The sequence below is a fragment of the Lynx rufus genome, unplaced genomic scaffold, assembly GCF_022079265.1.
Source record: "Lynx rufus isolate CCGP_SWC_20201006 ecotype Redwood Valley unplaced genomic scaffold, mLynRuf1.p SCAF_9, whole genome shotgun sequence".
Lineage (NCBI taxonomy): Eukaryota > Metazoa > Chordata > Mammalia > Carnivora > Felidae > Lynx > Lynx rufus.
In genome coordinates this window covers 40,719,694-40,732,734 of record NW_025814897.1, presented here as the reverse complement: position 1 = coordinate 40,732,734, position 13,041 = coordinate 40,719,694, and the positions used below count along the sequence as shown (strand labels likewise).

General features: G+C 44.7%; 1 protein-coding gene across 3 annotated transcripts in view; it reads left to right on the top strand.

Moving 5' to 3' along the window:
• The window catches only part of FAT3 (FAT atypical cadherin 3), a 517,579-nt gene that overhangs the window by 471,403 nt on the left and 33,135 nt on the right, over positions 1-13,041 (top strand). For all 3 annotated transcript variants that reach the window (XM_047071611.1, XM_047071610.1, XM_047071609.1), the window contains 2 exons: positions 9,649-9,783; positions 11,944-12,101. In XM_047071611.1, the coding sequence (XP_046927567.1) occupies positions 9,649-9,783; positions 11,944-12,101 (293 nt within the window). The remainder of the gene's footprint in view (positions 1-9,648; positions 9,784-11,943; positions 12,102-13,041) is intronic.

Genomic DNA, 13,041 nt, shown 5'->3' with positions numbered 1-13,041 from the left:
CTCGCTCTCTCTCTCTCTCTCAAAAATATGTAAACATTAAAAAAAAAAAGTTATAAAGATCCAAAGTGGAAAAGACTCAGTCCCTGCCCTTAGGAGCTGACTACTACAAAGGCAGCTTGCAGGGACCTATTTGCAATAATGGTGTCATAATAAATGCTAGGAAGTAGAAAGGACAAAATCCCTGCTATGTATGGCCAGAGAAAAGCTTTCTGTGGACATTTCTGTACCACGCACTGTCTATGTCCTGGGTCTTGAGGGATGAGTAGGAGTTAATCAAGAGAAGACAGAGAAGGGCAGACATGGCAGAATTTCTTGAAAGAAGGAATTTAGAGGGGTGATTTTTTTGGAGAGAAGGGGGTTTTTCATGAGACAATAATGTTTTAAATGCAGTAAGTTTTTAAGGTGGTGACCTTGCCCAGAACTCCTATTCTCTGATCCCCACAAACCTTTCCACTCCCGGTAAAGCCAGAGTGCCAAAAGGTTTTGTGATTTAACCCCCAGGCATCCCACGAAGATGCCTTCTTGGTTTGAAAAGTGAGCTTTTCCAGGGCACCTGGGTGGCTCAGTCGGTTGAGCGTTCACTTCGGTTCAGGTCATGATCTCACAGTTCTTGAGTTCAAGCCCCACATCGAGCTCCCTGCTGTCAGGGCTAAGCCTGTTGGGATCCTGTATCTCCCTCTCTCTCTCTACCCCTCCTCCGCTTGCATTCTCAAACATAAACAAAAAACATTTTTAAAAAAGTGAGCATTTCCTCAGAGAGGACAGTACATAGTTTCAGGTTCACCTCAGAGCCTCTCCTTACCTTCAAGTCACTCTTACAATTAAGCTGTAAAATAAAATACTGGATTTTAGTAGTAAAAAGACTTCAAAAGGTCATCTGGTCCAGCCCTATTTTCAGCAGGTGATGGACAATAATCTCCACTTGAAAAATGTGGTAGCTCCGTGCCTTGCCCAGGGCCGTAAAGCTGGCGTACTGATACAATAAAGGCTCTTCTTGGACCCCGATTTTATTATCTGCATATTAAGAATAGAAACTCTTCCATTTCTTATGTGAATCATTACCCCAGAGCTATGTGCTCTGTAAGAATACTCAAGTGACCCCATTTTCCCTGGCAGACTGATCACCGGCCTCATGGTGCATCATGAGGGGCATGATACAGGTGCATCATACAGGACATCAGAGGGGCTCTCAGACACCAGCATGTGTGGGGCTTACCAGAAATGCCCATTGCTGAGCCCCACACTCAGATGTAACAGTAGGTTTCAGTTGGAGCCCGGCAGTCTATATAGACGTAGCTTGGGTGATTCTAATGCTGGTGGTCAGGAAAGCAAACTTGGAGACATCTCACAGCAAGATAAAAGAGGAAAAATTTCCTGCAGGTTCAGGGGGCAAGCTCTTAGTTAGAAATAGAAATAGCTCTCACTTCTTCTAAAGTGTCCTCTAATAAAAATACAGTGAGAAACTGTTAAGGAAAGCATTAGACATTTGAGGCATTTTCTCATTGATTGGATGGAGAGGCAATTGAATTCGATAAATGCTCCCCCTTAAAACACATGCACACACGCATGCACGCACACACACACACACACACACACATGCACAACTAGTATTGACTGTTCATCAGTTTACTCTGGAATCTTGGCAGATACAATAAATGGACTTTTCCACCCCTTGGCGGAATAATTATGATGATAAATAGAGGTAGCTGCCTATTCTGGACTGTGTAGCAATATTTATACAGATCTGGCCTCAATATGCTCCTTCCAACTTCCAACTCATCTTTCTCTCATGCATCTTTTTTTGGGGTCCAATTAACAAAATTAGCATCTTGAACCAAAATGCTGAGTTGCTTTAACAAAATGAAAGCAGAGTTGAGGTTTAGTGCCAGAAAGGCTCATTAGATCCCAGCTACCATCTAGCATCACATTTGAACAGGACTTCAAGAGATATGAAGTCCTGATGTCATGACACGGTTCCTGGTAAACTTTACAAGTTCACTGAACACTAGCACTTCAGCCTGACATGGGTGTCAGGGAATGGATGGATGCCCTTGAGCCCCTAGAAGGGAAGCAAGTGGACAGAACACCAGGGACAGTCCACAGGGCTGTGCTGACCGTCTGTTTCTTAAAAATTGCATTGACGTTTCAAAAGTCTGATAGAAAAATCTATCAAAAAGGAGACACTTGTCCAGGAGAGTGGATTCCCTAGGAGAGCAGCAGAGTTTAAGAGCGGGGTGTCGATGGGAGTGACAGCCGGAGCTCCAGGTAAAGCGAAGGGAGCGTTGGCCACAGGGGAATCATGGTACCAGCTACACAGAGTGTGTGCAATGGCAGTCCTGCCCTCAGCCACGGGCTATGGCACTATCACAAGAGCTTGCTCGGCCAGGTGAGAGGGACACCAAAGCACATCATTAACGGTGATGCCCGCTGGGCTAGACCTGAAAGGATGCCTAAAATCAGGTTGGTGTCGGGTAGAGTGCTCCAGGCAGAGGAGCACGAGAGCCGAGGCATGGAGGTGACAAACTGCACAACTGAAGGCAGAGACAGGCGCAACAGCTAGCATTTATTGAGCTGTGACCAGTTACCATGCTGTTTTTCAAACATACATAATTGCATTTAACCCTTATGATAAAGGAAGGGTATTATTAACTTTCCTCAAAAGTGAAGGAAACTGGGGCATCTGGCTGGCTCACTTGGTTGAGCATCCGACTTCTTCAGCTCAGGTCATGCTCTCACGGTCTGTGAGTTTGAGCCCCCACCTGGGGCTCCCTGCTGTCAACTCAGAGCCCACTTAGGGTCCTCTGTCCCCCTTCTCTCTGCCCCTCCAGCACTTGCTCTCTCTCTCTCAAAAATAAGTAAACATTAAAAAAAAGTAAAAAGAAAAGTGGTATCTTGTTTAAAAAAAAAACTTAAGGAAACTAAAACTTGGGAAGATCAGTTGACTTTCTCAAAGTCACGGAGCTAAGTAAATGGCCACGCCAGGACTCACACCTGGCAGTCTCAAGCCCCGCGCCCTACTGCGTCTCCACGCTTTTGAAAGGAACTTGAAAGTTCCCAATTCACCCTCCCACCCGTGACAGACATCCTGTTAACTACATTCCTGGCACAGTAATTCAGCTGGCCTCACAAGACGGACCTGAGACAGTCTTCTCCAGAATCTACCTGCTGGTGATGTCCCCCAGCTTTGTCCATTAGAGCCACACAGAACCTGACCTGTCTGACGCCTCCTATACCAGCTGCCCTCCAGATATTAGAGGGCAGTTGTTATCACCCCCCAAATCCTCTTTTCCTAGACAAAATGCTGAAGTTCCTTTCCTCGCTGAGTGCAAACAAATAGACACTATAGACAGTTGTAGGGAGTGTAGTTAGGGCCCAGAGGAGGCCCAGATGAGGGAGTCCCCGGTCCTCCTGGAGGAGTCTGTGAAAGGCACTGGAAGCAGTGAAGCTTCTCATGTTGAGTCTTTGCCAGGCAAGCGATGCTGTGTAAGCAAAGACAGCAGTGAAGAGAAGGGCCCAGAGATTTGGGGCACCGCCCCCCTTTCATTTGCTCATCATTCAGAGTGCAGTAGATCCTTTGCCAGGCCCTGGGCAGTGGAGGTATAGTGGTAAGTGAGCCTGGCGTGGTCCCCACCCTCACGGTGCATGGACCCGCAGCCTGCAGGGGACAGACCAGGAGCTCAGCTGGACAGGATGGTGAGGAGTCAGGACAGTCCAGGGGAAGAATGCCTGGTGACAGCCCAAGGAGCCGGTGATAGGCAGTCATAGTAATACACATCTAATAAGCACAGTAAAATAAAATGACAGAGGCTTCTGTGATGCAGTAAGATGCTTACAACGTAACCTTGAAGAGTTTTTTAAAGGCAGAGGAAAAAATCTGAGATTAGGGCTTACACTTGGGCTGGGGTTTGTCAAGGCTCGTTCTCAGAGGAGAACCCAGTGGTTTCAAAGAACTTTCAGTGTAGCCTCTGAATTTAACCAGGTTCCCCCTGCAAATGGGGAAGTTTCCATTTTCCACTCATAACAGCTGTGTCTCTGCAGAGCCCTCGTCTCCAGGACCCTCAAGTTCCAACATGCCAAGAGAGATTTAGGGGTGTCTACCCTAGTGATGACACCAGCTTCTCCGTGTGTGGATATTCTCTTATATATTCCACCCACACGCAACTGCCCCAGAGAGGATGTCATGAATGAAATTTTGCTCAGTCTTCAGCGAAATCATCCAGAAAATATGGCTGAGCCAAGCAAATGCCATTCCAGATGATTCTGTGCTTGTGGGAGAACCACAAGAGACCACTTTGCATCCAAGACCTCTGGAGAAGGTGTTTTAAAACTTCATGGGGGCCAGTAATTAAGAGGGAAGCTTACTGACTTATGTGACATTTGCCAAGACATGGCATCTTGGCAAAGTGTGTGAATTCAGGGTGTAGGATGTTTACCATTAGTTACTGGACAGTATAATGAGGCAGGGACGTAAATCAAGAGGTTCAATCTGCTCAAAGTGATGGTGATAGAAATCACAGCTAGACACCGATGTATTAGCTAAAGGCAGAGACTTAACCCAGAGGGTTGTGGGAATACTGGGGAGGCAAGGAGAGAAGAGCCATAAATATGTAGCAAGACCCTCCTAAAACCTCAAGAGGGTCACCTCTCTCCTCTGTGCAGGTCCCAAAGCTCTAAAGCTTCTGCTCAAATGAATTGTATGTTGTCAGCTCTGTAGAAAGTGACCTAAATTTGCACCTGAGCAAGACTTCAGAACGTGGAAACCTCCTTTCAAAGAACAGTCACATTGCGTGCACATTTCTCCTGCTGGAAAGGCTGTATAGAAAAAACACATCTGCCCACAACAACGTGGCCAAGGGGCTAACCCCACAGTAGCCAGGGACACTGATTAGTAAAAAGCTCCAGGCCTTATCTTAGACGCTGCTATGCACACAGGGTTTCATATCATCTATCAATTTACAAATCATGAATCTGACCCAAAAAAGACAGCAAGGAAAAGATGACACTTGAGTTCATGTTTCTGGCATGTGGCTGAGTCAAAACAAGCATCTTCAGTTTTGAGACCGTATAGTAATTTGTTTTTACTTTAAGTTTTTCCCTTTAAAAATTGTTTTCACAGGGGCACTTGGTTGGCTCAGACAATTGAGCATCTGAGTCTTGATTTTGGTTCAGGTCATGATTTCCTGGTTCATGAGCCGGAGTCCCACGTTGGGCTCTGTGCTGGCAATGCGGAGCCTGCTTGGGATTCTCTATCTCCTTCTTTCTCTACACCTCCCCTGCTCCTACACTCTCTCTCTCTCTCACTCTCTCTCTCTCTCTCTCTCTCTTTCTCAAAATAAATACACATTTTTTTAAAAATTTCTTTCACATACATAAGCCCATTTGAATCTCACAATTCTATGAACGAGTATTATCCTTATTTTTCAGAAAAGGAAATCAAGACTCAGAGAAGTCAAGTGACCTGTTCAGAGCCACGCAGTAAATAAGTAGAATAACTGGTCAGAGCCAGAATCCAGGTCTACTGCTTGTCAGCGCAGACCCTTTCCGTTGCGCTACACCGGCTTCTTGAGGGGACGTGGGAATGAGGAACAGAGTTTTCTCTGCCTACCTTATGTTCTCTGAGTTGCTGAAAACATCTGATCCTTCTATCCTGCCCTGACACGCAACACATGGCATCAGTTGGTTTGATAAAGTGCAACCCTTCTCCCTTCGTGCTAACTCTGGCACGAAACTGATGGATGCCTCGAGATGCAGAACATGTAGGTCTACAGCCCCCACCCACCCAAGCTGTCACTGATCACAGCACGAGTTAATTAAACCTGGATTATTTAATGAGAGTTAATAAGATAAACTTCCTACCAGAGGCCAGTGGGAACTGACACCGTTGTCTCTTAACTGTTACTATGATAAGGCACTCTCTGCCACCAGGATGGGGGTCTTTAAGACTCGTCACAATAGTAGGTGTATGTACTTCCATGAAAGGGGGACGATATAAACGTATTTCTAAAAACAAGTTAACCACTCAGCATCCATCTAAAGTATATAGGATTTTATGTCACTAGAGAATTTAGGGCTTTGTCTGGAAAGAGGGTTATTATCCCCAGGAAAGTGTCCCCAGGACCCAAACATACGGGTATACCTGAGGTCAAGGGACACACAACATTGTTCAGAGTTAGCATACAAAGGTCAAGTCCCTCTGACAATATATATGTCAGAAAGGACCTAATTTCTTATCCTTATTGATGGTGAAGAACTCCAGTCATTGTACATGGAGAATATTTACTTTGGGGAAACCTCGTTCTCATAGCTAGAAGTCTGTCTCTATTTGGAATCGACTGCATTTTGCACACATGCTCACATCTGTCCCTAGCTAAGGAGTACCTTACATTTACACTGACCTCCAGACTCTAATCTGCCTTCCTGCTCTGTGGAGCCACGGGTGAGCAGACGTGCCCTGAGCAGAGGGAACTGACAGCAGCAGCTGGAGCCTGCGTGTTTATGGCTGGGACTTGGTGGGGGAAACCCCCGAGGGTTTTTAATGCATCGGGAGACAGATCACTTGCCAAGAACTGTCCCCTTTGCCTTAAAAAGCCTACGAAAAATAAAAAGGATGAAAAAGAACCTATTGAAGGCAATGGCTGCTAGAATGAATGGAAATATACTTATTGTACATCTAATATTTATTAGCTTGAGAATGCACATATTATAATACTTAAACTAATGTATTTTTTTTATATATCCTCCAGCTAGAGTTTTCATAACGGGCACTAGATCTAACATAATCCATTAATTTAGTGGATGCAGTCAGGTGGGTTCTATGGTTATGGCATGAGGAAAGACAGAGAAGCTGTGAGTTTGAACCCCCAGCTGCTGGTCTGAATGGCTTTGTCTTTAACCCAAGATAAGAGATACGGTGACAGAGTAAGAAGCCTGTGCCCGCTACCAGGGCAGGGCTAATAATAGTAAGAGAAAAGGTGAAAAAAAAAAGTGGAAAAGTACTCAAATGCTGTATTTACTCCAAAATACTGTGTTTAGTTTTTATTATATATGCTTACAGCTGTTTTTTAGAATCTTGGCATAATTCCTGTATTGTCATGGGTCTGAAATTATCTAGCCCTCCTTTGCCCTTTTGAAATAGTGGCTTTTCATCTGGAGTTTTGATAATGCATGGTTTCTTAGCAATGTGGCCATTGCACTAGAGCAGAAAAGATACGAATGTAGCACAAGTAGCTGTACCTCATCAACATAGAAATTTAGAGGAAGGTTACCCTTTGACTGGCTAAAATAGGACACGGGAAAAGACGTGTCCATGGAATGGGAAGCAACCGATTTCTTAAATACCTAGATTACTGTTTCTATGTCTGATTGGAAGGTGATGCCCAGAGTTACATCTATTCGATGGGATGCATTTTATGTTTCATTTATGCACATTGCCACCTTCATGTGGCCAAGGTTAGCATTGGGCTGAGTTTGCATCTTAGAGCATATATGAACTAGTCAATCAACATTTAGGAGAGACCTGGAAGCGTGCAGGCCATCTGCAACTGAAATGAAGCCAGGCATGGATACAGCAAAGAGTCAGCTGGCAGAGTTGTGAACTTTTCATGAATGAGCCTTAACGCATGCATGCAGTGAGCCACTAACCATGGCTGGCTCATTCCCTTGAAACACAGTCCCTTGTTACTCGAAGGATCTCATCCTTCAGGCCTGAGTTTAAAATGCTCCCTTCTTTTATTTTTCCTTTAAAGTTTATTTATATTTGAGAGAGAGAGAGAGAGAGAGAATGAGCAGAGTAGAGGGAGAGAGAGACACACACACACAAAATCCAAAGCAGGTTCCAGTCTCTGAGCTGTCAGTGCAGAGCTCACGCGGGGCTCAAATCCACAAACTGCAAGATCATGACCTGAGCCGAAGCCGGACGCTTAACAGACTGAGCCACCCAGGCACCCCTAAAATGCTCCCTTCCTTTGTGAGGATTTCTGACATTGTCCTAGGAAACACAATCGTCCCTTCTCTGGTTGCACTCACATGTCACTGTCTAACTGGTTACCTTATGGGATTGTAATCATGTGTTTGCTTGTTGTTTCCTGGAGGGAGGGAGGGGCGGTGTTGTTTCCTTTCATCTTTATATGTGCAGGCTTATCACTTCAGTGGCCCTAAAAAATTATTTATTGAACGGATGCACCAAGAATTATAAATTATTTAAACACTGGTTATCAAAAGCCCTATGAAACAGATCAGAAGGTGATAGGTTGTGTAAATATTGATGCCTGTATGGCAGGAGTAAAGATTTCTTGGGACGAAAATAGGACGATGTATTTTGGGGCACTTGTGGCTTTTAGAACCATTTGTAGAGATCATTCCAAATTTTCAGTTAAAAATCCCTTCATCTTCCAAGACTTTGTAAGCTGGCTCGTTGCCACGAGTATATTTTATGGCTGAGCTCTAAACCAGTGGAAAATAGGATTTATGAATTCTGCATTTGCTGGTGCTACTTTTACTGCTCTTCTGGAAGATTACAGTTTTTAAATGTTTATATGCAGTTAGCATTAAATTTCTGCTTTCTCCTAGACAAAGATAGGACTCTATAATGGGATAATATGCTTAATGATGAGGAAAGAGTTAGGATGGCAGGGAGTAATAATGGTAATGGGTCAGATCTTCCCGAGGAAAGAAGCTGCTGATGTCCGAACGTTCTTGGTTTGCAGAGGAGTGCTCCTTTTGGTCTCTGCTAACCCAGCTGTGGGCGGTTGTTCATTTGTGTCTCCTTATCTATGGTCCTTTTACCACTTAAACTCTCACCACGTTGAAAGTGGCCTAATGACATTTGAAATATACAAGATTTCTGAAACGTGGATCTTTCAGCGGATCCTTCAGTGGATCTGCACCTGCCATCACCACACTCCTGAAATGACTCACTGGGTCCGGAATTTTGCCTTAATCAGTTAATCTGCTTTCCAGGATTTTCTTTCTGAGGGATTAACCTTTCATCTCACTGTGCTACGAACATCGAACAGGTAGAAAGCAAGCCTCCTTTGCCAAGGATAATGCAACTGTTTTTGATAGGCGGCAGGGCACATTTACAGCTAATCAATACAATGGCAGGTAGCAGAAGGGATTAGGAAACAATGTGAATTGTGCTTGCCCGGTTTGGAATTAGTCCTACTTTTCTTTAGGAAAGTCTTTTTCTTTCTCCTCTGAAAAGAACAACTAACATTTTCTGAAGTCTACCCCCTAAGTTTTTCAGAGCAGGGAAAGGGCATAGGAGAAATCTAAACTCAGGTGATGCATTCAAGTGGGCACCCGTGTGCAGGACCCACTCCAGTCAATACGACCGGAGCCCATGTGGTGTGATTTTTCTCAGCTAAAGTTGGCCCAATTACAACCTTAGCGTATTGTAACCTGAAAGGAGGAGCTCCGTGTATTCTCTGCAGCCAGCCTACTTCAGTCTGCCAGTGTGCTTTTGACAGAGGCAGGGACGTTTGACAGGCACTCACACCAGGAAAACCCCTCAGGTGCTCCTGCCTCTGGATGGCCTCTTTGCCTCTCAGCTCAGAGCCTGCAGAGTGCAGCCCTTGAACTTTTTCTGCGCTCCCTGGAATGTAGTGTGAGTCCCCGTGTACTGATCATGTGTGTTCCCTTTTGTCACAGGAGGACTGTGCCCGGGGTCCAACGATCCTTGCATGGAGAAGCCATGTCCAGGGGACATGCAGTGTGTCGGTTATGAAGCCAGCAGGAGACCATACCTCTGCCAGTGTCCACCAGGGAAGCTCGGAGAGTGCTCAGGTGCAGAGTGGGGTGGAATGATGAGGGTCTAAATTCATATTCCTGAAGCACTTGCCCTTGAGTAAATTACACTGCCCTAGCCCTTCCTGAAGACATATCTGTCTGCATGCAACATTTACCTTCAGAATGCACCACAGCTGACATCCACCCTCAAACATACTTGGGATTTATTACAGCTTTGGCCTGTGCTAAGGAAGCATGCAATGACCGTGGACTCCTTGCATAACAGGAAGACCACAACATGTGTTTTCAGTCGTGTCACATGGATATTAAGAGTGTACAGTGGAAAATAGAAGGCCGTTGGTTAGGCAGAGGAGTCAGAGCATCTGTGGCACGGCCTTCGATGTTCAGAGGGCCGCACAACCCATAGCCGCAACACAGAGATCAACAGAAGGTCCAGCTGAGCCAGTCCAGTAGATCTTCCATAGAGCAAGCCCAGCCTAGAGCACCAAGTAAGCAGACCCTCCACTGGAAATACATATGATCTACTACATGTTCCCAGAAGGAGAGGTGCTTGCCTCTGTGCCCTGAAGGAAAGAAAGAAACAAAGAAAACGGAAGCGAAAGAGAAAAGAGAGAATGAAGGGAGGGAAGGATGAGCGGAAGGAAGGAGGTAGGGAGAAAGGAAGGAAGGAAGGGAGAGAAAGAAAAAAAGAAAGAGGAAGACAAAGAGGAAAGAGAGAAAGGAATGAAGGGAGGGAAGGATGGGAGGAAGAAGGAAGGAAGGAAGTGGGGAGAAAGGAAGGAAGGAAGGAAGAGAAAGAAAAAAAGAAAGAGGAAGACAAAGAGGAAAGAGAGAAAGAAAGGAATGAAGGGAGGGAAGGATGGGAGGAAGAAGGAAGGAAGGAAGTGGGGAGAAAGCAAGGGAGGAAGAGGGAAGGGAGGGAGGGAGGAAGAAATGTATTTTGTTTCTGAATGACCAATAACCCTGTTACCGATTTTCACTCAATTGCAGTACTTTGTTTGATTCACATATTCTCTATCACTTCTAAACTCTATGAAGAACTCTTTTTGGTAGAGGATGTATTTAAAATACAGGCACACTGATACCCTTTTTGGAATCTGAGAAGTACTTATTAACAAACAATTATGCCTACTATGTGCAAAGCACTTTGCTAAGCATTGGGTTTTAGAAATTCATCCTTTGCAAAGAGAAGCACTGTTTTCAAAACATGGAAGCCAAAGGTGTTTCACTGTTGATTTCAAGAAAAGAGCTGCCTGTGAATGAAGAGATCACCAGCCTACTTGCCTTTGAGGTCACCTAGGGCTTAGATTTAAAAGATACTTGTGCTGCCCCTCCCCCTGCACCCACCATGTGCACAGAGCAGGTGGGTATGTGGGGTGCCAACAAAGCCAACAAGTGTCCTAGCTTTGGATGTCACTGTCTACCCATCTTCCTTCTCCTTTCTCTGTAGAAGACTTTTGATTGTCCATGCTTGTCATCCATCTAGTGTATTTTCACACTTTCCACCTTTCACCCCAGCAAGACAGCTTTTCAGCATTACTTTGCTTGTTAGAACATTAAATTGGAGTCAGTAAAATAGAGGGTGACTGCAGAATTGAGTGATGTGGGTAGGACTGAGGATTCTGAGAAGGGAAGCCTTGAAATTAATGGCCAAAAAGTAGAATTTTAACAGCACATGAATAAGATATCAACTCCCTTCTGTCAACATTAGTGCAAATTATGTAAGTTGGCTATTTGGCATTAGGGTACTCAGGGAATATGGATATTCTTTCAAAAGAATTCTTTGTCTTTCCTCTGTTTCATGGAGTGGAAAGTTTTTTGGTATCTAAGTGATTGGTGGTGGGAATGAAGGGGTATCTTTTAATGGTGCTCATTTTACAAAGCAGGAATTGGGACATTAAGAAAATTCAGGATATAGAATTTACCAAGTTTCCCTTGGCATGAGACAAGTAAGGTTTTAGGAATTTTGTTGTTTTTTTTTTTTTTTTTTTGGTATCTGATGAATTAATATTTTTTTCACATTGGAATTAGAGTGGGGCCTGAAGTGGAGAACCAGTTTTTAATCAAAAAATGCCTTCTCCTCAATGCTTTCATCAACTTCCCATGGTCCTTAATCAACTTGCTTGGTAGTTGTTGGGTGATTTCACGTTTCTGGATGTTAACAGTAGGTATGTCTTCTCATAATGGTCTTTTCAGGGCACACTTCTCTCAGCTTTGCTGGAAACAGCTACATCAAATACCGGCTTTCTGAAAATAGCAAAGAAGAGGACTTTCGGCTAGCTCTGAGGCTGCGAACTCTGCAAAGCAACGGGATTATAATGTACACCAGAGCAAATCCCTGCATAATTCTGAAGGTAATTAAAATGGGTTATCTTTTCCTGCAGTGAGTTCTCATGGTAATGTTTTGGCTCTGGGATTGGGGACTGAAATCTTTTTTGTCTTTTAAGTTCAGAAGACCAGAAACTGGCTTGAGGGCAAAGAGGAGCAGCAGCAGGACTGGGAAGTGTGCCAACACCCCATTTCCTTTTCTACACCCGGCTTCAGAATTGGCTCTTCGGATACTGGGGCATCTCTCTCTAGAGTGGGTTCAAGGGCTGCCCTTCTTTGAGCCGTAATCAGGCAACAGTTCGTTACAATGCACTTCCTAATCAATTCCATGGCAGGGGTGGTTTTTTAAAGAGATCAGCTGTGTCCTTTTCTACCATATGGGCCTATCCCCACTGACCCCTGAAGGTGACTTCTGTTCTTACACAGGGAGGAAGTTGGAGATCTAGGGTCTAGAAGGTTCCATATGTCCTATTGTGGCCCAAGCGGCCCAATTTTTAAATCATTCCCAGCCTCAGAAACTCTCCAACGCAGCCAGATTTCCTTTAGAGCAAGTCTGGCATGTGTGTGCAGCTCAGAACTTCTGGGGCCTTCATGAAACCGACGACAAGACTAATACTAACAGTGTTTTGTGCCTCATTTGTTTTAATTACAAAGTTAACATAATAATGTATTATATATGATCTTCCCCATCTGATCAAGGAGAGAACAGAGATTCAGAAAGGTTTGGTTCGTTACCCAAAGTTGTTCGGTTAACAAGCGCCGAGGCCTGGACTTGTGTTCCAGTTTCTCTCACCCCGTGCTGTTATTCTGCATGCTCTCTCCAGCTCTCAGTCTTACTGCTCTAATCATTTTATAAAAATCCCACTCTCGGGGCGCCTGGGTGGCGCAGTCGGTTAAGCGTCCGACTTCAGCCAGGTCACGATCTTGCGGTCCGTGAGTTCGAGCCCCGCGTCAGGCTCTGGGCTG